At 39.7% G+C, this 25,770-nt stretch overlaps 1 protein-coding gene across 2 annotated transcripts in view; it reads right to left on the bottom strand.

Moving 5' to 3' along the window:
* NLRP3 (NLR family pyrin domain containing 3) overlaps positions 1 to 25,770 on the bottom strand; it is a 49,417-nt gene that overhangs the window by 5,989 nt on the left and 17,658 nt on the right. For both annotated transcript variants that reach the window (XM_069591808.1, XM_069591807.1), the window contains exons 7-8: positions 22,223 to 22,393; positions 21,023 to 21,193 (exon numbers count right to left, since the gene is read on the bottom strand). In XM_069591808.1, the coding sequence (XP_069447909.1) occupies positions 21,023 to 21,193; positions 22,223 to 22,393 (342 nt within the window). The remainder of the gene's footprint in view (positions 1 to 21,022; positions 21,194 to 22,222; positions 22,394 to 25,770) is intronic.

Raw genomic sequence — 25,770 nt, 5'->3', positions numbered from 1 at the left:
TGGAAGGAATAAGGAAAAGAAAATTCAGTGTTGGGTGGGGAGGATAAATCAGGAGCTTAAGATAAACATACACACACTACTATATATAAGATGATAACCAACAAGGGCTACATAGCACAAGGAATTCTACTCAATATTCTGTGACAACCTATATGAGAAAAGAATCTAAAAAAGAATGAATATATGTATATGTATAACTGAATCCCTTTGCTGTACACCTGAAGCTAACACATTGTAAATCAACTATATTCCAATAAAAGTAAAATAAATTAAAAAAAAAAAAAACAGTCCTCAGTGCCCAACCTTTCTTGGACATCACACAGCTGTCTCAACATAGGAATGTCATCTTATCTGAAAAGTTCTACCCTCAATTTACAGGCCAGAAGCCAGCATCTTGAATATAATCTGTAGACAGTATGACTCCCTATCTCTGGCCTCATAAGAGATACAGATGATGTCTAAGCAGATGCTTTCCTGGGGTCAGTAGAAGAGACAGAGCAAAAGCAAACTGATTCACATTACCTCCACATTTCTCCTTCTTCCTACATATATTCCCTCTGACTATACATATTCCTCACAACCACTTCTTCAAGAAAGACATCCCAGATTATCTCGTACTATTAATACTGCTGCTGCTGCTGCTGCTGCTGCTGCTACTGCTACTGCTAAGTCGCTTTAGTCGTGTCCAACTCTGTGCTACCCCATAGACGGCAGCCCACCAGGCTCTGCTGTCCCTGGGATTCTCCAGGCAAGAACACTGGAGTGGGTTGCCATTTCCTTCTCCAATGCACGAAAGTGAAAAGTGAAAGTGAAGTCATTGAGTCATGTCCAACTTCAGCGACCCCATGGACTGCAGCACACCAGGCTCCTCCGTCCATGGGATTTTCCAGGCAAGAGTACTGGAGTGGGGTGCCATTGCCTTCTCCAACTATTCTCATTATTTTTATATTAACAGTGCAGAGACTACCTTATTTGATTTTTCTATCAACCGGACAAGGGGGCAGTGTAGCTTTAACTATAGAATATTTTTTTACAGATGAGAAAGCTGAAGCTCATCAAATCATGTTCCCCTTAAGGTCAAAGAGAAAGTATTTGGAAGAGAAGGAACCTATACTAACACCTTCTAGAGTCATCCCCTGCTCTGTTGCCCCTTCTATCTACCTCATACTATGTTCTGCACTATAAAGGGCCTCTCAGAGCATAAACCCTAGTTTTGCATTATATTCAGTAAAATTAAGACTGTTGATGTACTACTACTCTTGGGTCAAGTTGAGCATACACCATACATTTGTGAAACGTATATCATACGTTTGTGAAAAAGCATTTCACAAGCTGCTCAACTTTATAACTAGATAATACTATAATATAGCATTATCACCCAACAACAGCATGAGGGCTCTGAAATAGAGAGCTGTGTCACTCCTGAAAAGCTCAGAGGGTGGTATACAGCATACAGAAAGTCATAGTGTGAGACCTTAAACAAAGCCTTGATTTAAGAGTACCTCATGCAGGCACATTCCTTTCTCCCAGAACCCTTAACCATGATATGTTTTTAAATTCTAAGGTGTCTTGAAATCAGGAAAAATAGAAGGAAGTCATTCAGATAGTATAGCATGAACAGATGACCAAAAGGAAACAGAAGTACTTACCCACCCACTGGTCTCCATCTTCCTAGTCAAGGATGAATCACAACAAAAAGACTGAGCAAGCAAGACAAAGAGGGAAATGAAGCCCGAGAAGGACGAGCAAAAGAAACTGAGTGGTTTATAGCAAGTTTTTATCTCCAGCTAAGAAGAATTTTATCAGAGGATCTTTAGTGAACATGCAGAAGGGTTTTTCAGGACTCCTGGCTGTTAGAATGAATGTTTGTAGTCCCCTACCCCCAAATTTCATACATTGAAATCTTAACTCCCAATGTGATAGTATTAGAATGTGGGGCCTTTGAGATGTGATTAGGTCTTGAGGGTGGAGTCCTCATCATGGGATTAGCACCCTTATAAAAGAGACCCCAGAGATTTGCTTTGCTCCTAATACCATGTGAAAACACAAGAGTGGCTGTATGCAAGGCAGGAACAGAGTTCTTATCAGGAACCAGGTGATCTACAGACCTAACCCTAACCCTAACCTTGGATTTCCAACCACCAGAACAGTGAGAAATAAATATTTGTTGTTTGAGCCATCCAGTCTGTAGTATTTTTGTTATTGCAGTCCAAATGGACTAAGATACTGGCAAAGATGAAGAATACTCCAGAAGTCTGGAGATAGTCATCAAAAAGGAAAGAAAGAATATTTTGAAAGTTACAGAATAGTAATTTTTACCACTGTTTCCAAAAAAGGGTTGGAAGGTATTATACAACAGATGTCTGAGGAGAAGTACACGATGAAGTTGCAGCAATTACCAGCAGATAGGGTGGTTTTGTTAAGATAAGTCACATCAGGCTTATCAAAACCACTGAGATTGACTGAAGGGTACACAGAGCATATAGTGAAATGTTTAGAAAATCAAACCACCAAGACCTACCAAACAATCTATTAGATTTGAGGAATGTAACCAACATCACATATCTTGGTTTCACCCAATCCATTCAACTCAGATCTACATTTACATTTACTGAACATAGATATTTCACCATGTATTACATGGTGATTGATTTTTTTTAATTACTAATGATTTTGTGATTTATGTCACAAAAATGTCTCACAAAGAAAACTGAGGAAGGTTTAACATCTACTGAGTATCTACTAAGTGCCTGGCTGTGTGATGATAAATTTAAATAGGATTATTTCATTGAAGTATTACAAAACCAAGATGCAGGTGTTATTTTTAGCTTTATTTTTAAATAGAAAAACTGAGAATCAGATAAATTAATGGAAGAATAAGAAGGAATTTTCTAGATGGATGGTGGGAATGGGAGAGTAAGGGTTACCTTTCAGGCAAAAGGAAAATGCTACACAAGGGTGAGGAAGGGTGAAAAAGTGGCCAGGTTCTTAGAATTAAAAATTAATTTAGTATGACTCAAAACAGAGTGAAGAGCCTGGTAGGCAAAAGGGAAGGAAGAGTGATCTAGGGCTGACTTCAAAGAAAAACTTCTGAAGGTTTTTTTGAGCAAAAGTCCAATATTAACCAATTTGTACTTTAGAAAATTCCCTGCAGTGTTATGTAACAGAAAGATGAAAGACAGAGGGGATTGAAAGTAAAAACAAAATAAAAATTATCCTCTGTTTACTTGTCAGCCCCTTGGAAAGTCCCACTATTCAACAACATGGAATAGACAGGGCAAGAAAAGGGCAAAGGAGAGGGATGAGAAATAAGTTGCAAGAAATAAAGATTTGCAAAATGCTTAGTATGTGATGCTTGTGTAACACTGTGGAGGGGACAGGGGCAATATGCGGTCAGAAAGAAAGGTCTAAAGTCCAAAATAAGAAAACTTGACTGTATCTAACAGAATATAAAATGCCTAAGTTTTGCCTTATTAATTCTGCTTATAGGTTTCTGTCTAAAAAGAAATATGCTTACATAAAGTATATACAAATATGCTTTTTTCAGAGTTATTTGTAACAGTAAAGAAGAAACTCGTCCAATAGTACATCATTCAATGAGAAGCTAACTACATTACTGTAATGTAATCTACAGAGCATTACCAAAATCTGTAGATTTGTATATAGCAGCATGGCAATGTGTCCACAATAAACGAAAAAAGCAAATCATGGAAAAGTATCCACATAATGATTCCTGTTTGGACAGACATAGTGTTATGGGTTGAACCATGTCCCCCAAAATTTCATATATTGAAGTCTTATCCCCTAGTACTTCAGAATGTGACATTATTTAAAAATATGGTTATTGAAGATGTAATAGTTAAGATGAGGTAATTAAAGTAAGCTCTAGTCCAATAAGACTGATATCATTATAAAAGGGGGATATTCAAACACAGAGACAGATACACATCAGCACAGTTAGAATTCCATGTGCTGAAAAAACTAAGGTTGAAGGGATGCACCTACAAGTCAAGGAATGTCAGATTGCCAGCAAACAATGAGAAACTGGAAGAGAAGTATGGGACAGAGTCTTCCTCACAGCCATCAGAAGAAACCAACCCTGACAACACCTTGATCGTGGCCTTCTAGCTTCTGCTATTGAAATAAAATAAACTTTGGTTGGAACTAATTTAACAGCAGAATACACATTCATCTTAAGAGCACTTGAAACATTTTCTAGGATGGATCATATGTTAGGCCACAAAACAAATCTTAAAAATTCAATAAGGTTGAAATTATGCCAAGTATCTTCTCTGACCACAGTGGTACAAAACTAGAAATCAATAACAGCAGGGTAACTGAGGAAACTCAAATACATGAAAATTTAAACAACGCTCCTCTAAACAACCAATGGGTCAAAGAAAAAATGTTACAGGAAACAAAAAATAGCTTGAGTTAGACAAAAATTAAAACACAATATACCAAAACTTTTAGGATGCAGCAAAATCATTTCTGATAGGGAAGTTTCTAGGTATAAATGCACACATCAAGAAAATTGAGAGATCTTAATTAAGCAGCTGGACTTCCCTGATGGCTCAGAGCTAAAAAAAATCTACCTGTCAATACAGGAAAAAAATAGGTTCAATCCCTGGGTCAGGAAGATCTCCTTAGAGAAGGAAATCCCAACCCACTCCAGCATTCTTGCTTGGGAAATCCCATGGACAGAGGAATTTGGCAGGCTACAGTCCATGGGATCCAAAAGAGTCAAACACAACTTAGCTACTAAACAACAGCAACAATTAAACAAGTAACTTTACACCTCAAGGAACTAGAAGAAGGGGAATAAAGTAAGCCCCAATGTTAACAAAAGGAAGAAAATAAAAAAGATTATAGCAGAAATAAATAAAATAGGGAACAGGGAAATAATAGGAAAAATATTAGCCAATTAAGTTGGCCCTTAGAAAATTTACAAATGTTTAGCTAGGAAAAAAAATAATAATAATAATAAAGAGAGAGAGAACCCAATCAATAAAATTATAAAAAAAGGTAAGACATTAAAACTGATACCACAGAAATACAAAAGATCATAAGAACTGCTATAAACAACTATAACCATCTGGACAATCTACAAAAAAACTGAAAAATTCTTAGAAACATGCTAAATACCATTGAATCAGAAATAGAAAATCTAAACAGACTAATCACTAACAAAGAGAATGAAGTAGCACTCAAAAAAACTCACAACAAAGAAAAGCCCAGGACCAGATGACTTCACTGGTGAGTTTTAGCAAACATTTAAAGAAAAATTGATGCCAATTCTTCTCAAATTCTTCCCAAAATCAAAGAGAAAGGACAAATCACTGACTCGTTTTATGAGGCCAGTTACCTTGATACCAAAAAGGACACTATAAGAAAAGAAATCTAGAGGCCAATCTCCTCAATGAATATAAATTCTCAGCAAAACACTAGTAAACTAAATTCAGCAACACATTATTAGGATCATGCACCATAATCAAGTGGAATTTATCCTCAGATGCAAGGACTGTTCAACATATGCAAATCAATCAATTGGTATATCACATTGCTGCTTCTGCTGCTAAGCTGCTTCAGTCCTGTCTGACTCTTTGTGACCCTATGGACCATAGCCCTCCAGGTTTCTCTGTCTGTGGGATTCTCCAGGCAAGAATATTGGAGTGGATTGCCTTGCCCTCCTCCAGGGGATCTTCCCCACTCAGGGACTGAACCCACATCTCTTAGGTTTCCTGCATTGTCAGGGAGGTTCTTTACAAGTAGCACCACCTAGGAAGCCTGATGTATCACATTAATGAAACATTCAAGTCAATGTATGGCAAAACCAATACAGTATTGTAAAGTAAATAAAGTAAAAAAAAAAATAAAATTAAAATTAAAAAAAAAGAGCACACAAAAAAAATTAAAACAGACTCGGGAGTTGGTGATGGACAGGGAGGCCTGGCATGCTGCGATTCATGGGGTCACAGAGTCGGACACGACTGAGCGACTGAACTGAACTGAACTGAACTGATGCGCATGGTAGAGGGGAGGAAGGAAAGGGTGGGGTATATGGAGAGAGTAACCTGGAAAGCATACATTACATATTTAAAATAGATAGCCAACAGGAATTTATTAGCCAACAGGAATTTTGCTAGCCAATGGGAATTTGCTGTGTGACTCAGGGAACTCAAACTGGGGTTCTGTAACAACCTAAGGGGTGTGATAGGGAGGGAGGTGGCAGCAAAGTTCAAGAGAGAGGGGTCATAGGTATACCTAATGCTGATTCAAAAAGTTTCATTCTTTTACATGTGAATATTCAATTTTCCTAGCACCATTTATTGAGAGACTGTCTCTTCTTCTTGAGTATTACTGGTTCTCTTGGCAAATGTTAGTTGAAAGTATATACTAACTTATTTCTGGGCTCTATATTCTGTTCCAATTATTCATTTGTCTGGTTTTTTTCACCAGGGTCATACTGTTTAATTTCGCTAATTTTATACTATAGATTGAAATGAAGTGTAACACCTCTCACTTTGTTCTTTTTCCTCAGAATGAAAGTGTAAGTGAAAGTTGCTCATTCATGTCTGACTCTTTGTGACTCCATGGACTATACAGTCCATGGAATTCTCCAGGCCAGAATACTGGAGAGGGTAGCTATTCCCTTCTCCAGGGGATCTTCCCAACCCAGAGATCAAACTCAGGTCTCCTGCATTGCAAGTGGATTCTTTACCAGCTGAGCCACAAGGGAAGCCCCCTAATTTCAAAGTACGTTATAAAATCATAGTAATCAAAACAGTATGGCAGTGGCATAAAAACAGACAATAGGTCAATGTAACAGGATCAAGATCCCAGAAATAAATCCATAAATATGCAATCAACAGATATTTGACAAAGAAGCCAAGAATATTCAATGGTGAAGATAATCTCTTCAATAAATGGTGCTGGAGAAATAAGACATTCATAGTAAAGAGAATGAAGCTAGACCCCTGTCACACACTACTCCCCAAAATCAACTCAAAATGGATTAAATACTTAAATGTCAGGGTGTCCCTGGACTCAGTGGTAAAGAATCCACCTGCCAATGAAGGACACAATGTTTTGATCCCTGACCGAGGAAGATCCCACATAACATGGAGCAACTAGATCTGTGTGTCTCAACTATTGAACTTGTGCTCTAGAACCCAGGAGCCACAGCTAGGGAAGTCCGCAGGCCCTAGAGCCCAAGCTCCACCACAAGAGGAACTACCACAATGAGAGGCCCATAAACCACAACTAGAGAGCAGCCCCTACTCACAGCAACTGGAGAAGGCCCACACTCAGCAACAAAGACCCAGCACAGCCATAAATAAAATTTAAAAAAAAAAAAAGATTGAAAGGGACACAGGAAGGAGTTTAAAAAAAAAAAAAGAAGTAAATGTATGAAAGCATAGAACTCCCACAAAACTCCTTGACATGGGATTAGTGATCATTTTCTTTAATATGACACCTAAAGCATTAGCAACAAAATTTAAAATAAACAAATGGGACCACATAAAACTAAAAGCTTTCACTTAGCAAAAGAGACAATTAACAGTGAAAAGACAACTTACAGAGTGAGAGGAAATATTTGCTAATCATGTATCTTATAAGAGGTTAATAGTTAATATCCAAAATGTATAAAGAACTTATACAACTGAATAGACAAAAACAAAACAATCCAATTTAAATATGGGTAAAGGACCTGAATAGATATTTTCCCAAATATATTCAAATAGGCAATGGGTACATGTAAAGTCATTTGGAGAAGGGAATGGCAACCCACTCCAGTATTCTTGCCTAGAAAATTCCATGGACAGAGCAGCCTGGAAGGCTACAGTCTATGGGGTCCTAAAGAGTTGGACTGGAGGAGGAAATGGCAACCCACTCCAGTATTCTTGCCTGGAGAATTCCATGGACAGAGGAGCCTGGCAGGCTGCAGTCTATGGGGTCGTAAGAGTCAGACACGACTGAGTGGACTAAGCACACACACACACATGCAAAGTCATATTGAGATATGACTACTCACCAGGGATATGTAAATTAAACCACAGTGAGATATTACCTCATGCCTGTTAAAATGACTATCAACAAATGTGTGTGTGTGTGTGTGTGTGTGTGTGTGTGTGTGTGTGACTCCAGTCGTGTCTGACTCTTTGTGACCCCATGGACTGTTGCCTGCCAGGTTCTTCTGTCCATGGAATTCTCCAAGCAAGAATACTGGAGTGAATTTCCATGCCCTCCTCCAGGCGATCTTCCATATCTCTTATGTGCCCTTCATTGGCAGGCAGGTTCTTTACCACTAGTGCCACCTGGGAAGCCTACCATCAAAGATGAGTGATAAGAAATGCTAGGATGAATGTGCAGAAAGGGAACTCTTGTACACTGTTGATGGGATTGTAAACTGGTATAGCCACTATAGAAAACAGTATGAAAGATCCTAAAAACTTAAAAATAGGACTACCATATGATCCAGCAATTTTACTGAGCATACATCCAAAGGAAATGAAACCACTATCTCTAAGGACTTGAAATTAGTATGTCAAAGAGATATGATAAAAGTATAGATATCTACAATGGAATGCTCATCAGCCATAAAGAAGGAAAAATGGTCACAATTTGCAACAATGTGGATGGATCTTGAGGCATCATGCTAAGTAAAATAAGTCAGACAGAGGAAGACAAATACTGTATGACCGCATTTAAAACAGAATATTTTAGAATTTAAAACAGAAGCTAAAACAAAAAACTCAAACTAAATTCATAGAAAAAGAGATCAGATTTGTGATTACCAGAGGCAGGGGAATGCAGGAGGGGCAGGAGGTAGGGACGTATAAGATAAATAAGTACTAGGGATATAATGTACAGCCTGATGACTAAAGGCAATGTTATCTGTATGGTGTATTTGGAAGTTGCTAAGAGAGTAATTCTAAAACATTTTTGTAGCTGAGGTGATAGATATTATCTATGTAATCATTTTTTAATATATGTATATCAAGTCATTATGCTACACACCTTAAACTTACAGTGCTGTACATCAACTATATATCAAAAAAATTGAAAGAAAAAAAGTAAAAACAGAGACTTCTTCTCTGACAGTCCAGTGGTTAAAACTCCACACTTCCCCTGCAGGGGCTCAGGTTTGATCCCTGATTGGGGAACTAGGATCCCACATGCCTGGCAGCACAGACAAAAAAAAAAAGGTTGCTAATTTTAAAAAGAGAATTTAAAAAACAATGTCTGTTGTTTAAGTCACTCCCTTTGTCATACTTTGTTACAGTAGCCCTAGAAATCTAACACCCACAGTATATTAAAATAGGTGGGTAGATGGACAGATAAATGGATGGGTAATTGCTCATTCATAACAAAATGTCTGGAAGTTTGCTCATCAGCCTGTTGCAAATAGTTCTCTCAGGAAGTGAGCTGAAAAGGAGCTTTCACTTCTTACTTCACATATCTCTATTATTTAATATTTTACCCTAAGCATGTATTACTTTTGTAATTAAAAACTTTACAAGCAGGACTTTCAGTTTCCAGACCAGCATGTAGAAAGCTTAGAAGTTGCTGTTCCATCCTAACAATAAGTTAGAAGCTGAATAAGTTGACAAATCAATTCTTCTTAAATCCACAAGAGAAATGTGGTCACAGCGCAACCCACTGACCCTAAAATGACACAGAGGCAAATACAAAGAATCACAACTTCCTGGATCAGAAACCAATGAACTTAAACCTCCATAGGAATCACTGGCCAGGTAGGCTCAAACAGTAAAGAATCCGCTTGTAATGTGGGAAACCTGGGTTTGATTCCTGGCTCAAGAAGATCTCCTGAAGAAGGGAATAGCTACCCACTCCAGTGTTCTTGTCTAGAGAATTCCATGGACACAGGAGACTGGCAGGCTAGTGTCCATGGACTCACAAAGAGTCGGATACAACTGAGCAACTAACCGTTTCACTTTACTTCAAAGGCTAGTTGTGGACAAGTCTGAGAGATTAAAAACATTAGGAGGACCCAGTCATAAAGGGATCTACATACTTCTGTGAGTTTTACTTCCAAGGGTGCTCAACCAGGTTCCCACACTAAATATAAGAGAAAAATCCCTCTGTGCTTCAGGGTAGTGGTTGCTGGTTATTTTACTTTGCCTTGCTTTGTTTTACTTTGTTTTATTTTTTAGAGAATGCTCAGTTTATTATTGGAAGGGAGTAGGGGAGAAGGACATGCACATGAGAACCATCTGTGGCTCAGACCTGGGACTTTGGGGGTGGACAGAATTGTTCAAGGGTCTGTAGTCCTGAGCGTCCTCCTGAGTTTGGTCTTGCAGGCAAGATGCTATGGCTCCAATAATAAAAAGGATGGAGGAGAGAAGCCAGGTGCCCAGCCATAACTGATATGTAGAGCTGAGTGACAGGCACTGAAGGGCTTGGGATGGACTAGAAGCAATACACTTACGATAAATTCCTCCAACTTATTTTTCCTTTTTGGCTATGCCACGTGGCATGTAGGATATTAGTTCCCCAACCAGGGATCACATCTGCACCCCCCTGCAGTGGAAGCACAGTGTCTGAACCACTAGACAGTCAAAGAAATCCCAGGAACCATTTAGAAATACAAACATACTTCAGAGATACTGTGAGTTCAGTTCCAGACTACCATAATAAAGGAAATATCTCAAAAAAGCGAGTCACATGAATTTTTTGGTTTCCCAGTCAGGAAGATCCCCTGGAGGAGGAAATGACAACCTGCTCCAATATTATTGCCTAGGAAATCCCACAGGCAGAGGAACCTGCCAGGCTACAGTCTATGGGGCTGCAATGAGTGGAACATGACTGAGCAACTGAGCACAATAGTAAGTGCATGTAAAAGTTACTTTTACACTATCCTATAATTAAGTCTGCAATAGCATTATGTCTAAAAAAACAATGTGAATACTTTAATTAAAAACTACTTTATTACTGAAAAATGCTAACCATCATCTGAGCCTTCAGTGAGTCATAATCTTAGCTGGAAGGAGGCGTTGACTTAGTGTTGATGGCTGCTGACTGATCAGGGTAGTGGTTGCTGAGGGTTAGGGTGGCTGTGGCAATTTCCTGAAATAAGACAACAGTGAACAACAAGGTCCTACTCTATAGCACAGGGAACTATAGTCAGTATTCTGTGATAAGCCATAATGGTAAAGAATATGAAAAAGAATGCATATATATGTATAACTGAGTCACTTAGCTGTATGGCAGAAATTAAGACAACATTGTAAATCAATTATACTTCAATAAAATTTTTATAAAGAGATAACAATGAGGATTGCCACATCAATTGATTCTTTCTTTCACATGAACACTAAGAAGAACTGTATGGCTGTTAATTGACCAATTTCAGTATTGTGTCTCAGGCCCGTTGACAGGGAGAGACATGGAAACAACCAGTTACTAGAGCAGTCAGAACACATACATTTATTGATTAAGTTCACTGACTTATACAGATGTAGTCCGTGGTGCCCCTAAAACATTTCTAACAGAAACATCAAAAATCTCTGATCACAGATCACTGTAACAAATATAACAATCAAAAAGTCTGAAATACTGAGAGAATTTCCACAATGTGACACAGAGACACAAAGTGAGGAAATGCTATTGAAAAATGGTGTGAATAAGACTTACTCAATACAGGGTTGCCACAAACCTTCAATCTGTAAAAAATGCAATGTCTGTGAAGCATAATAAAGTGGAGATTAAAAAAACAGAGGTATGTCTATATACCAGAGTACTCTGTTCCTTTCACCTATACTTGTCTTCAGGAAAAACTAGTTACCCAAAGCCTAACCTGCTGGGATAGTATTAGTCTAATTGATCTTAAGGAAGAGAAACATTCAGCTTCGGCCCTCTCTGGCCATCTTGTTCTGCTGAGAAGGGAGGAAAGAACTGAGATGCAGTTGAAAAACACTGAAAAGTCACAGTCCAGAGGTATAAATTCACTAAAACTGAGACCTAAGCACAGGACTGCTTCCTCTCTCCTCAGACTGCAGTACCACATTATTGAAGTTCTATTTACAGTAGTTCCCTTTACCAGTAAAACATGTTCAGTCTTCAAAATAAGTTACAGGACATTTTAAAAGGCGAAAAAATAAAGTTTGAAGAGACAGAGAAAACATCAGAACCAGAGTCTAAGATGGCAGGAATGTGAAATTATCAGACCAGGAATTTAAAATCATTATGATTAATACCCTAATGGATTTAATGGATTAAGTAGACAGTGTGGAAGAACAAACGGGCAAAGTAAGAGGAAAGATGGAAATTCCAAGAAGGAAACAAAAGGAAATACTAGTGATAAAACAAATAGTAAATTTTTAAAAAAACTGTAACAGAAAAAAGAATGTCTTTAATGGGATTGTTAGTAGTAGTAGACTGGACATAGCTGAGAAAAAAATCTCTGAGTATGAAGATATCTCAATAAACACCTCCAAAACTGAAAAGTAAACAGGAAAAAAAAAAAAAAAACAGAATATCCAAGAACTGTGAAATAACTATAAAAGATGTCATAGGAGTATAAGATACACATAATGGGAATACTAGAAGAAGACAAGAAAGGAACAGAAGAATTACAGGCAAGGAGTATGACCAAGAATTTCCCCCAAATCACAGATCCAGGAAGTTTAGAGACACCAAGTAAGATAAATACCAAAAAATGGGGAAAGAAAAAATCCTACAGATTGGCATATCATTTTCAGAACACAGAAGATCAAAGGTAAAGGAAAAATCCAGAAAGAAGCCAGAGTAGGGGAAAGTACTTTATCTGTTTAGGAGCAAAGATAAGAATTACAACTGACTTATTATCAGAACTATGTAAACAAGAAAAGAGTGGACTGAAATATTTAGTGTTGAGGGAAAAAAATTTCTAGAATTCTGTACCCTTTGAAATTAGCCATCAAAAATGAAAGAGAAATAGTTTCTCAGACAAACAAAAATTAAGTGAATTTGTTGCCAATAGAACACCTCACAAGAAATGAAATTTTCGTAAGTTTTTAGAGAGAAGAAACAATACACAAAAGATGTTCAAAAAAAAAAGAGTACCAAAAAAGAAACAAGTGAAAGTGAAATAAAAATTTACTTTTCTTGTTTTTAACTGATCAAACAGATAGTATCATGTTCAAAATAATAGCAATAATGTATTCAATTATTTATATTTATGTGTATATATACACTCATAAATTGACTGAATGACAGCAATTATATAAGGATAGAAAGAAGGAATTACAATTACTTTGTTATTATAAACTAGTTACATTGTAAATGTTGTTTAGGGTCATTTGAAAGTAGATTAGTCCTAGATATGTACTGCAAACTCTGGAGCAACCACTAAGAAAAGTTTTTTAAAAGTAGGATGGAGGGAATTTCCTGGCCTTCCAGTGATTAGGAAGGTGCTTTCACTGCCGTGGGCCAACTTCAGTCCCTAGTTAGGGAACTAAGATCCCGCAAGCTGGACAGCAAGGCCAAAAAAAAAAAAGAGGCAAAATGGAATTATACTAAAGGTTCAGTTAAAGTCACAAAAGGCAGAAAAGGAGATGAAAACAACACTAAGATCAAAGAACAAGAGCAACAAATGGAAAACAGGAACAAATATGAGATATTAGTTCAATTAAGTCAATAATCAACTTGATTATCAATGATCTAAATGAATCAATTAAAAGCATATATCGGAGAGTGAACAAAAAAGTGAGACACAACTGTATACTGTGTATAAGAAATCTACTTTAAAAATAAACACATACAGTTTAAAAGCATAGGAATAGAAAATATAAAAAATAAAATAAACGTAAAGGGATAGAGAAGGATATACCATGTTAACACTAACCAAAAGAAAGCAGGGGGGAACAAAGGAAGCAGAAACTATGTGGAGTATATACACATATATGCAATGTAATATTATTCAGCCTTAAAAAGGAAGAAAATCCTGCCATTTGTGACAGCAGGAATGAACCCAGAGGACATTATGCTAAGTGATAAAAGCCAAAGATCTTAAAAAAAAAAAGTCAGACTCATAGTAAACAGAGTAGAATAGGGATTACTAGAGAATGGGGGGATGGGGGAAAAGGAAGATACTGATCAAAGGGGACAAACTTTCAGTCCTAAGATGAGTGAGTGCCGGAGACAATGTACAGCATGGTGACTGTAGTTAATATGTTGTGTATTTGATATTTGCCAAGAACAGATTCATACTGGGCTTCAGACCCAGGCTGTCCAACTTCAGAGCCCACACTCATAACCACTCTTATTCCAGGGTAAGGGGAGTATCATCCTTCTTGCCCTAATTTAACAATCCTGAATACTCATTGGAGGGACTGAAGCTGAAGCTGCAATACTTTAGCCACCTGATGCAAAGAGCCAGCTCACTGGAAAAGACCCTGGGAAAGATTGAGGGCAGGAGGAGAAGGGGGAAGCAGAGGATGAGATGGTTAGATAGCATCACCAACTCAACGGACGTGACTTTGAGCAAGCTCTGGGAGATAGTGAAGGACAGGAAAGCCTAGTGTGCTGCAGTCTTTAAGGTTACAAAGAGTTGGACATGACAGAGTGACTGAACAACAGCAACGGACTTCTTCATCCAACAGCAGAGGAATACACATTCTCTTTAGGTTCACACATAAAATTTACCAAGACAGGCCACATTCTGGATTATAAAATCTATCTTAACAGCTTAAAAAACAGAAATCATACTGCAATCAAATGAAACTAGAAACAAATAACAGAAAAATAGCTGGAAAACTCCAAAACTTGTGGACACTAAACAACACACTTTGAAATAATGTTTCCAATATTTAACACAGCAAACAAAACAAAAAGTGAACCTTAATGTAAGCTATGAACTCTGCGTGATTATGATGTGTCAATGTAGGTTCATTAGTTGTAACAAACAGCCATTCTGGTGGGACATGTCGATAATGGGGGAAATTAAGCACATGTGGTGTGGGGGCATATGGGAAATCTCTGCATCTTCCTTTAAATTTTCCTGTGAATCTAAGTTGACTCTAAAAAAAATGTCTATTTAAAAAGAAAAAAGCACAAGAGCAATATCTCAGTTTGATGAGCTTTGTTTTCAAAGCTGAGGCTCATACGAGAATTCCCAAGGAGTATGGAAACATTTGGTGAAAAAGAAAACCAACAGTGAATTCCCCAGACCACAGGAAGAGAAGTCAAGGTGAACCCAGAGAAGCAGAAGCTATAAAATTAACAGGAAGACTGCTGCTGCTGCTCAGTCAATTCAGTTGTGTCTGACTCTTTGTGACCCCAGAGACCAGAGCCCATCAGGCTCCTCCATCCATGGGATTTTCCCAGCAAGAAAACTGGACTGCAAGTTCAATGCATGAAACAGGGCACTCAAAGCTGATGCACTGGGACAACCCTAAGGGATGGGATGGGGAGGAGGGTGGCAGGGGTTTCAGGATGGGGGACACATGTACACCCATGGCTGATTCATGTCAATGTATGGCAAAAATCACCACAATATTGTAAAGTTATTAGCTTCCAATTAAAATAAATTAACTAATTAAAAAAAAAAAGAATACTGGACTGGGTTGCCATGACCCCCACTCCAGGAGATCTTCCCGACCCAGGGATCAAACCCACGTCTCCACAAGGGAAGTTCTAGGAACTTCCTAAAAATAAGAGCAAAGTATTTCAAGGAGGAGATAAACAGAATTAAAGGCAGCAGGTTTCAACTAGGATTAGGATTGAAAAGGATCTACAAGAGTCAGAAATAGGATCACTGAAGGTCAACTGAGAGTTTATGCGCTGAGCCTCTTCACTTCCATTTGCTTTGTATGGAGTGTTTTCCCCTGGCTTCTTCACGGACCCCATGTCATCTACATGAGAGGCATTTACTGAACACCTGGACAAAGATGTAGCTTTCTCTGCCACTCCAGTTTTTATTATACTATATATAATTGTGCTTGTCTATTGTCTAGTATCTATCATCATTCCATACGAGAATGTTTGTGAAAACAAGGTCTTGGTTTGTTTTAGTCACTGCTGCTGTCAGCACCCATGACTGAGCCCCCAGAGTACATAGAAAATAAAGCAACCAAATCACATCTGTTGGACAAACCAAGAGTTGCAGAAGCCAAATTGTTGTGGCAGAACAATAATATAAGGGAAGGAAATGAAGGCATTGAATATAGACTCTTTTAGTAAATTGATGTGGCAATATCTGAGGAAGGGCAATGGGGAGAGGCTCAGGGAGGTAACGAGGCTTTGTTTTTATAGATTTTAACTATGGACTAACAGATTATTCCTCAGCAAAGACCTTTTCTGCTCCACTTAGTAATGATCTAGTTTGTATTTATGTCAGTAATGTGAATGAAGACATTTACAGTTTGCTTGTTATATTTCTGGGTAATATTGACAGGATCATGCTTCAAAAACACCTAGACAATGAGTCAAAAGAAAGATAAGATGAAAATTAGCAGAGCTAAATGTGAGAACCCATATAGTTGGATAGAGCAGGATATAGAAGCCCTTTAGAGAGCCTATTGCTGCTGCTGCTGCTGCTGCTGTCGCTTCAGTCGTGTCCGACTCTGTGCAACCCCATAGATGACAGCCCACCAGGCTCCCCGATCCCTGGGATTCTCCAGACAAGAACACTGGAGTGGGTTGCCATTTCCTTCTCCAATGCATGAAAGTAAAAAGTGAAAGTGAAGTCGCTCAGTCGTGTCTGACACTTAAGTGACCTCATGGACTGCAGCCTACCAGGCTCCTCCATCCATGGGATTTTACAGGCAAGAGTACTGGAATGGGGTGCCTATGCCTTCTCCAGAGAGCCTATTAGCCAACTTATTATGAGGTTTTGCTGGAGTTAAGGGAGGATTTGGTGGGTCACACTGAACTCTGTCTGCATTGGGTTCCACTGCCTTTTATCTGGGTGTCCTTGGACAAAGGTTTTAAACTCTTTGAGCCTCATTTTATCTTCTTTAAATTAGAGATACTGATATCTACTTGTCAGTTTTTATGAGGCCAATGGAGAATAAACCATGCAAAAAACACAGAAGAGCAGTGTTACATGGTCAAGTGCATGTAACAGAGGGTATTTCTGTGGTATAATAAGAAATATGTTTGGTCTTTGTCCCTCATTCCTATCTCAGAGGTCCTAAAAATCTTGGAATTTCATGGGGGCTTCCCTGATAGCTCAGTTGGTAAAGGATCTGCCTGCAATGTGAGAGACCCCAGTTCAATTCCTGGGTCAGGAAGATCCAATGGAGAAGGGATAGGCTACCCTCTCCAGTATTCTTGGGCTTCCCTTGTGGCTCAGCTGGTAAAGAATCTGCCTGCAATGCAGGAGACCTGGGTCGATCCCTGGGTTGGGAAAAGCTCCTGGAGAAGGGAAAAGCTACCCACTCCAGTATTCTGGCCTGGAGAATTTCATGGACTGTATAGTCCATGGGGTCACAAAGAGTCAGACACAACTGGGCAACTTTCACTTTCAGGAGTGTCTATTGCTAATCAAAGGGGCGTCTTTCGATCACATTTGAGTTTATGTTAATGGGGTGACTTAAAGTGGGGCCCTTAGATTGGCTCAAGATAGGGCTAATCATCAGAAAGGCCAAGTGGTTAGAAAGTTGGAACTTTCAGCCCCACCTACTAACCTCTAGGCAGGAAAGGGAAGGAAGGCTGGAGATTAGGCTCTATAAAATCTCTTGAACAATGAGCTTTGGAGACCTTCTGGGTTGGTGAATCTAACCAACATAGCATCTACATACCAGGAGGATGGAGCACCCCAACTCCATTGAGAGAGAAACTCCCCGGCTCCAGACTCTTCTTTACCTCATCCTATGTGTCTCTTCATCTGTTTGTATACCTTATAACATCTTTTATTTAAAACTGTAAACATAAGTATCTCCCTGATTTCTGTGAGTCAATCTAGCAAAGTTTCACACCTGAATAGGGGGTTGTAGGAATCCCCAATTTGTAACCAAGTCAGATAGAACTGTGAGTAATCTTGGGACTCATTACTAAAAACTGATGACTGGCATTGGCAGGGCTAAGGAGGCAATCTTGTAGGACTGAGCCCTTAGCTATGGGTTTAGTGTCGAAATCTAACTGACTTGCAAGACACCCAGTTCATGTCTGCAGAGAATTGGTTACTGGTATTACAAAATACTCCAGAGTTGTGTGTTACTATTTCCCACAGACTTCCAATAGAACTCATGATCTGATGTGACTGCCAAAAATATAAGGAAACCTCAGTCCTCACCACTGACAACATAGTGCCCTACCATAAGAGGTAAAAGTTCCACCACACATCATTAGGAGTGTCATGTTCAGATCTGAGTACTGCACTTCAAATAGGGACATTAAAAGACCAACTCTTACCTAGGAGAGCATAACTAAATAGGTAAAAGTACTAAGCCATGTCCTAGTTAAATATTTAGAGACATCCAAGTAAAAGATGAGAACTAGAGTGTGAGTGTTGCCTCTAAGAAATCAAGATCAGCATCTCTTAGCAGACCCTGAGGAGCAGAACAAGGGCCAATGCACAAAACAATAGAAGGGGCTGTATAGAAATAAGAACTGCAGGCATTGCAGCAATGACTAGCATGCTTAGAAGTGTTCACACATAAAACGGGTGAATGTCTTAGAAGCAAGTGTTCGTTCAATGATGAACTGGACTGTACAATTCCTAAGGTTTCTTTTGACTCTGAGAGTCTCCAGACTCTATATGTAATAGGAAAGAACAAATCTGACTCCATATTAGACCTAGTTCTTTCATTTTAACCGTGGGCCCTGTTGACTGTGCTTAGTCATGCTGGCTCTGCACCCTTGTAAAAGAATGTTTCCTGGGTTTCCCTGGGTGGTCTAATGGTTAAGAATCTGCCTGGCAGTACAGGGGACGGGGGTTTGATCCCTGGGCCAGGAAGATCTCACGTGCCTCAGAGCAACTACTGAAGCCTGAGGACCTAGAGCCTATGCTCTGCAACAAAAGAAGCCACCACAGTGAGAAGGCCACACACCGCAGTGGAGTGCAGCTTCTACTCCCCAAAGCAGAGAAAGCCCTCACAACAGCGAAGACCAGCACGACCAAAACAAGCAAGAATCAGTTAATCCTAGCCATTTGCAGCGACATGGATGGACCTAACAGTGTCATACTGATTGAAGTCAGATAGAGAAGGAAAACATCATATGACATCCCTCATATGTGGAATCTAAAAAGAAGTGATGCAAATGAACTTACTTACAAAATAGAAAGAGACTCACAGACTTAGAAAACAAACTTATGGCTGCCAGGGGAAGGAGAAGCTAGGGACTTTGGGAAGGTCATGTACACACTGCTGCTGCTGCTGCTAAGTCGCTTCAGTCGTGTCCAACTCTGTGCAACCCCATAGACGTCAGCCCACCAGGCTCCCCCATCCCTGGGATTCTCCAGGCAAGAATACTGGACTGGGTTGCCATTTCCTTCTCCAATGCAGGAAAGTGAAAAGTGAAAGTGAAGTTGCTCAGTCATGTCCGACTCTTAGCGACTCCATGGACTGCAGCCTACTAGGCTCCTCCATCTGTGGTATTTTCCAGGCAAGAGTACTGGAGTAGGTTGCCATTGCCTTCTCCACATGTACACACTACTGTATTTAAAATGGATAACCACTAAGGACCCATTGTATAGCACATAGAACTCTGTTCAATGTTATGTGCCAGAATGAATGGAAGAGTGGTTTGGGGAAGAATGGATACATGTATCTGTATGGCTGAGTCCCTTCACTAGTCACCTAAAACTACCCCAACATTGCTAATTGATTATACCTTAATACAAAATAAAAAGTTTTAAAAATAACAATAAATTAATTTTAAAAAATTATTGTTAAAAAATGTTTCCTTTGTCTGAAATATACAGAATAGCCTATTCTCAAGACTCTGATCTTTAAGAGTCATTTGGAGACAAAGAGTTGCAGAACAGAGAATAACATTTTTCTTAGAGGTTTACAAGAACAGCTTTACCTGCCCTGCATGGACAACTGTAAGAACAAAGGATTCTGACAGTAAGGAGTTTGCAACAACCAACCGCATCCCTCCCTCAACTTGCCTTTGAAAGTGCTTTGCTGAAACCCTTAATGGAATGCAGGGTTTTGGAGTGCAAGAGCCACTGATCTCCTTCATGGCCCTGTAATAAATCTTTCTCTGTTCCAAACGCCAACATTTCGATTTGTTTGGCCTCACTGTGCTTTGGGCATAGGAACTTGCATTCAGTAACATGTAGACATAACAATTTTGGGGGGATCCAAAATCACTGCAGATGGTGACTGCAGCCATAAAATTAAAAGACGCTTGCTCCTTGGAAGAAAAGTTATGACCAACCTAGACAGCATATTAAAAAGCAAAGACATTACTTTGCCAACAAAGGTCTGTCTAGTCGAGGTTATGGTTTTTACAGTTGTCATGGATGTGAGAGCTGGACTATAAAGAAAGCTGAGAGCCAAAGAATTGATGCTTTTGAACTGTGGTGTTGGAGAAGACTCTTGAGACACCATTGGACTGCAAGGAGATCCAACCACTCCATCCTAAAGGAAATTAGTCCTGAATATTCATTGGAAGGACTGATGCTGAAGCTGAAACTCCAATACTTTGGCCACCTGATGCGAAGAACTGACTCATTTGAAAAGATCCTGATTCTGGGAAAGATTGAAGGCAGGAGGAGAAGGGGATGACAGAGGATAAGATGGTTGGATGGCATCACTGACTCAATGGACATGAGTTTGAGAATACTCCAGGAGTTGGTGAGGGACAGGGAGGCCTGGTGTGCTGCAGTCCATGGGGTCACAAAGAGTCAGACATGACTGAGTGACTGAACTGTATCGAGACATAACACACTTATTAGCAGTAGGTAGTATCTAGTACTTCAAACTACTTCAGATATTATCTCTTCCATTCTCTACCCTCAACTCCATCTGATTAATCTTTTTTAGAGTAACCCCATTCATATTTTCCAAATAATGTATCACTGAAAATAAGTTGCCTTATTGCTAAGATGTTCATAAAGACTTACCCCAGTTTCTGCAAGTTACAGTGTGGATTCTTTACTTTTTCACACAAAATCCCAACTCCTGAGTCTCCCAGAGCATTTTCCCCCAGGTAGAGTCTGGTCAGGGAATGGTTGGTGCTTAGGACGGATGCAAGGTCCTCACAGCATGCCGATGTGAGACAGCAACTGACCAACCTTTCAGAGAGATGGCAGATAGTCACAACACCTCTCTCACCCCAGTCCACACACTGCTGTGAGTCAAGAAAGCACTTGTCCTGTCCTTGCCTATAGTCCAGTCCACACATGAGAAGAGTATATCCAAGCTCTTTACTAACTTTTTGTTTCTTTTTCTGTTTGGTGTAATAGCAAGAAAACACCCTCAAAGCCCATGCAATGTTACATCTTCCTAGATCTCTACATTTATTTTTATTGAGGTAAAATATGTATAGCATAAACTGTACCATTGTAAGCATGTGTTCACTTATAAGTATTACAATATAGCAGCACTTAAGTACATTCACATAACTGTGCAACCATCACCAGAACTCTTTTCCATATTCCTAAACTGAAATTCTATACTCATTAAACAATAACTCCAAATTCCCTTCCCCCAAAACCCTGGAAACCACCATTCTACCTTTTGTCTCTATGAATTTGACTATTCTAGTTATTACATATAAATGGAATCATATAATATTTTCCCTTTTGCTTCTGGCTTATTTTGCTGAATATATAGCCCTGTTGTGTTTTGCTTTTTTATAATAGCCACCCTAACAAGTATAAACTAGCCCTACCATTTTCAAGTGATTTTTTGTCTTCTTCAAAATTCATCTCCCACAAGCATTCAGAGAAGAGCCACATAGACTGTCCAGCGACTGTATTGCTTTAGCCCCATTTTTCCTATTTAATGTGAACCAAGGCCTTATCATCAAGTCCCAAAACTCTTCTAAAGCAAAATACGTTGGTTTTATTTTCTTAGCGAGGTTGTAAATACCTTAAAGGCAAGCATAATATTTATGATTTTTTTTAAGTTCCCCTCCAGGGCTGACTATGTGACTTTTCCCACCAAAAATGCCAACTAAATTAATTATTGACAAACATCCAGAGATAAACACAAGGAATCCTCTGAGTAGCCCAAGGCCATTTTCACATTAAAATTCTGACACATCATGGCTCATTAAAGCCACAGCTATTACTTCACGAGGGAAATTAGTTCAGCCTCACCAGAGCTTCTTCAGATTGCAGAACAGATGCCTCAGTCCCACACACAGGAGTCTGATCCCCAAGTCTCCCAGGGCGTTGTGGCTCAGGTCCAGTTCCACCAGCTTCTGGTTGCTGCTCAGGACTGAGGAGATGCTGAAGCAGCACTGATGGGAAAGGCAGCACTGTCCCAACCTTCGTTACAAGCACAGAACAAAGAAATCTCAGAGCACAGGCTGCTTTTCGGTCACTGCCTTCTGGTCTCTGCTGGGTTTTAGCACCAGGCAAGGGCAATGTGTTCTCATGCTACAAAGAGAATTAAACTCAATTTATAACTAAATTTTCATGAAGGGAAGTATCATCTTGGGACTTCCCTTGTGGTCCAGTGGGTAAGGGGTCTGTGTTCCCAATGCTGGGGGTCTGGGTTTGATCACTGGTCAGGAACTAGATCCCACATGCCACTCTGAATATCAAAGATCCTGAGTGCTGTAACTAAGACCTGACGTAGCCAAACACATAAATAAATATTTTTTTTTAAAGGAAACTATCATTTTATCAGAAATCCCTGACTACAGCTCAAGACATATCGGGAAAACAAATTCGAGTCAGTTCTAGTGAAGTGGATGAAACTAGAGATTGTCATACAGAGTGAAGTAAGTCAGAAAGAGAAAAACAAGTATTGTATATTAACGCACATATATATGGAATCTAGAAAAATGGTATTGTTGAACCTATTTGCAGGGAAGGAATGGAGACACAGACATAGAGAGTGGACTTGTGGATACAGTGAGGGAAAGAGAGGGTGGGATGAATGGAGAAAGTAGCATTGACATATACAGACTCTGTTAAAGTAAATAGCTGGTGGGAAGTTGCTATGCAACACAAGGAGCCCAGCCTGGTGCTCTGTGATGACCTAGAGGGGTGGGTTGAGGGGAGGAGAGGGAGGCTCAAGAAGGAAGTGATATATGCATAATTATGAGTGATTTGCTTTGTAATATGGTAGAAACCAATACTTTATAAAGCAATTTTCCTTCAATTAAAAAATAAGTAAAAAAAAAAAAAAAAGAGAAGAAGAAGAAAACATTTGGGAAGATAGTTCTCAGGCTCTGTGGCTCACAATCTGTGACCACAGCTGCCAGGGAGTACCCTCTAAATAATGGGCAATTCTCAAGTATTTAAACTGCATGTTTCTGTTTCATAAATGAAAACAATGGTTAGCTGACGAGCTCCACCTCTTTACCACATGTTCCTAACAGCTGAAACTCCCTCAGATGGATACTGTTCTCTCTAGGGCTGTATGCATCTTCCTTTTCTCTTGGACAATCTTGTCCCTGCTGTTTTGTAGGATGTTTTAATCCCAGCCCTCCATCTACACTGAAGGAGTGAGCATCTCTGATTCTTGATTTGCTTTACACAAACACACACCATCACCATCATCACCACCATCAGCACCACCACCAAAACAATTATTGCGCTCCGAGAAGCAAGAACAGTATTCCAGCTCAATTCAAATGTCCTAGGAGCTTGTTGGATTACCTTTTCTGCCTCCATTTCCACACCAACTAGAAGCAAATAGATAACTAAGTCTTTATCTGCAGAACATCTCATTCTCACACGTCTCCCTGTTTGTGTCTCACTTTCTAGAATCACAGAGGGGAATCACATCCACAGGGGTGATGGAGAGAGTGGCATGGTATAGAGAGGAATGTTAAATGTTAAAATCAGCCAGAACCTCGAAGGCAAAAAGAACATTTTATAATTTATCAAAACAGGTAAGAAGAAACTCTTAAGCAAGGAAATGCCATGATCAAAGCATAATTTTTTTAATATTAAGTAACCGTCTGTCTTCTGTACAGAGAATGAATGGTGGGTGGCAAAAGTAGATGCAGGGACACCAAACAGACAACATTCACCTGATACGTATTTTTGAGCACAAACAAATGATAAGAGCTTGTCCAAACATTATAGAGACAATTGCAGGACAAACATGAATCCTGTCATGAGAAGTTAATGGTCTTGGAGGGCATTGCAATATCTAAGCAGATAATTGTGGTTATCGGATCTGGGCTGCTGGAGTTGAGACAGGCTGGGGCCTGGGACCCTTTACTGCAGTGCTTGCACCTGGATGAAAGTCTCCTCAGGCAATAGAATACAAAAGAAACTATAAGAGAGGAATTCCCTGGTGGTCCAGTAGTTAGGACTCCACAATTCTTATGTAGGGGAAGGGGCCTGGCCACACAAGGTAGTGCAAGAAAAGGGATATTAAAAAGGAAGAAAGAAAGAAACTGTAAGGGACTAAAAATAAATGCATGCATGCATAGTTGAGGGAAATTATGAATAAAAAGATACAAAAAGGCCAAAATCCTAACTGCCATTTCTGAAGTACCAGGAGCAAAGTAGGGTAACTGCGCATGATCCCTGCACACAGTACCACTGAGGGGGTGAGCAGACCACCTAAGCCATGCCTCTGGTCCCACCCGCTGATCTGCCCCTACCCTCACTGTGTTTAAGAAACTAACTCACCCCACCTCAGAGAGCCAACAAGGGTACCTTTGCTTGTTTTTGCTCCCTCATGCGGCAGCACTACCCCCAGTAAAGCCATGGCTTTACTTCCTTATTTACCTAACTTAAAGTTTCTTATCTGGCATTTTACTGATTTCTGTTGATTAAAGAGTCTATGGGAGGACTTTCCTGGCAGTCAAGTGATTAAGACTCTGCACTTCCAATGCAGGGAACATGGGTTCAATTCCTGGTCAGGGAACTAAAATCCCAAATGCCCAGTGGTGTAGCCAAACAAAAGGCAAAAAGAGTCTAAGGGACTTGCCTGGTGATTCAGTGGTTAAGACTCCACTTCTACTATAGAGGCCATGGGCTCAATCCCTGGTCAGGGAACTGAGATCCCATATACTGCATGGCACAGTCAAAAAAAAAAAAAGTCTAAGGACCCTGGATGGATGGTAACAAAATGAGAATGAGGAAAAGTAGAAAATGGCTTGTACAAGGGTGAAATTAAGAAGACTAGTGATAGGGTGGTTATTAAGAGCAACACAGAAAGGTATGAAAATGTCCTGAGGTGGTGGGCTTTAAAACTGGCTGTGAAGTCCAGATTTGTGATGCAGGAGGGTTGAGGGATGGCCCGTACAACTATGTACTTGATTCAGGGTATGTGAGTCTAATTCACAGTGTGGGCTCATCACTTCAGTTTCTCAGTCATGTCCAACTCTTTGCTTCCCCATGGACTGCAGCACACCAGGCCTCCCCGTTCATCACCAACTCCCGGAGTTTATTCCAACTCATGTCCATTGAGCGGTGATGCCATCTCACCAATCTCATACTCTGTTATCCCCTTCTCCTCCTGCCTTCAACCTTTCCCAGCATCAGGGTCTTTTCAAATGAGTCAGTTCTTTGCGTCAGGTGGCCAAAGTATTGGAGTTTCAGCTTCAGCATCAGTCCTTCCAATGAATATTCAGGACTGATTTCCTTTAGGATGGACTGGTTGAATCTCCTTGTAGTTCAAGGGACACTCAAGAGTCTCCTCCAACACCACAGTTCGAAAGCATTAATTCTTTGCC

The sequence above is a fragment of the Ovis canadensis genome, chromosome 5 (genome assembly GCF_042477335.2).
Source record: "Ovis canadensis isolate MfBH-ARS-UI-01 breed Bighorn chromosome 5, ARS-UI_OviCan_v2, whole genome shotgun sequence".
In the NCBI taxonomy this organism is placed as follows: Eukaryota; Metazoa; Chordata; class Mammalia; order Artiodactyla; family Bovidae; genus Ovis; species Ovis canadensis.
This window is presented reverse-complemented; position numbering and strand designations above follow the sequence as displayed.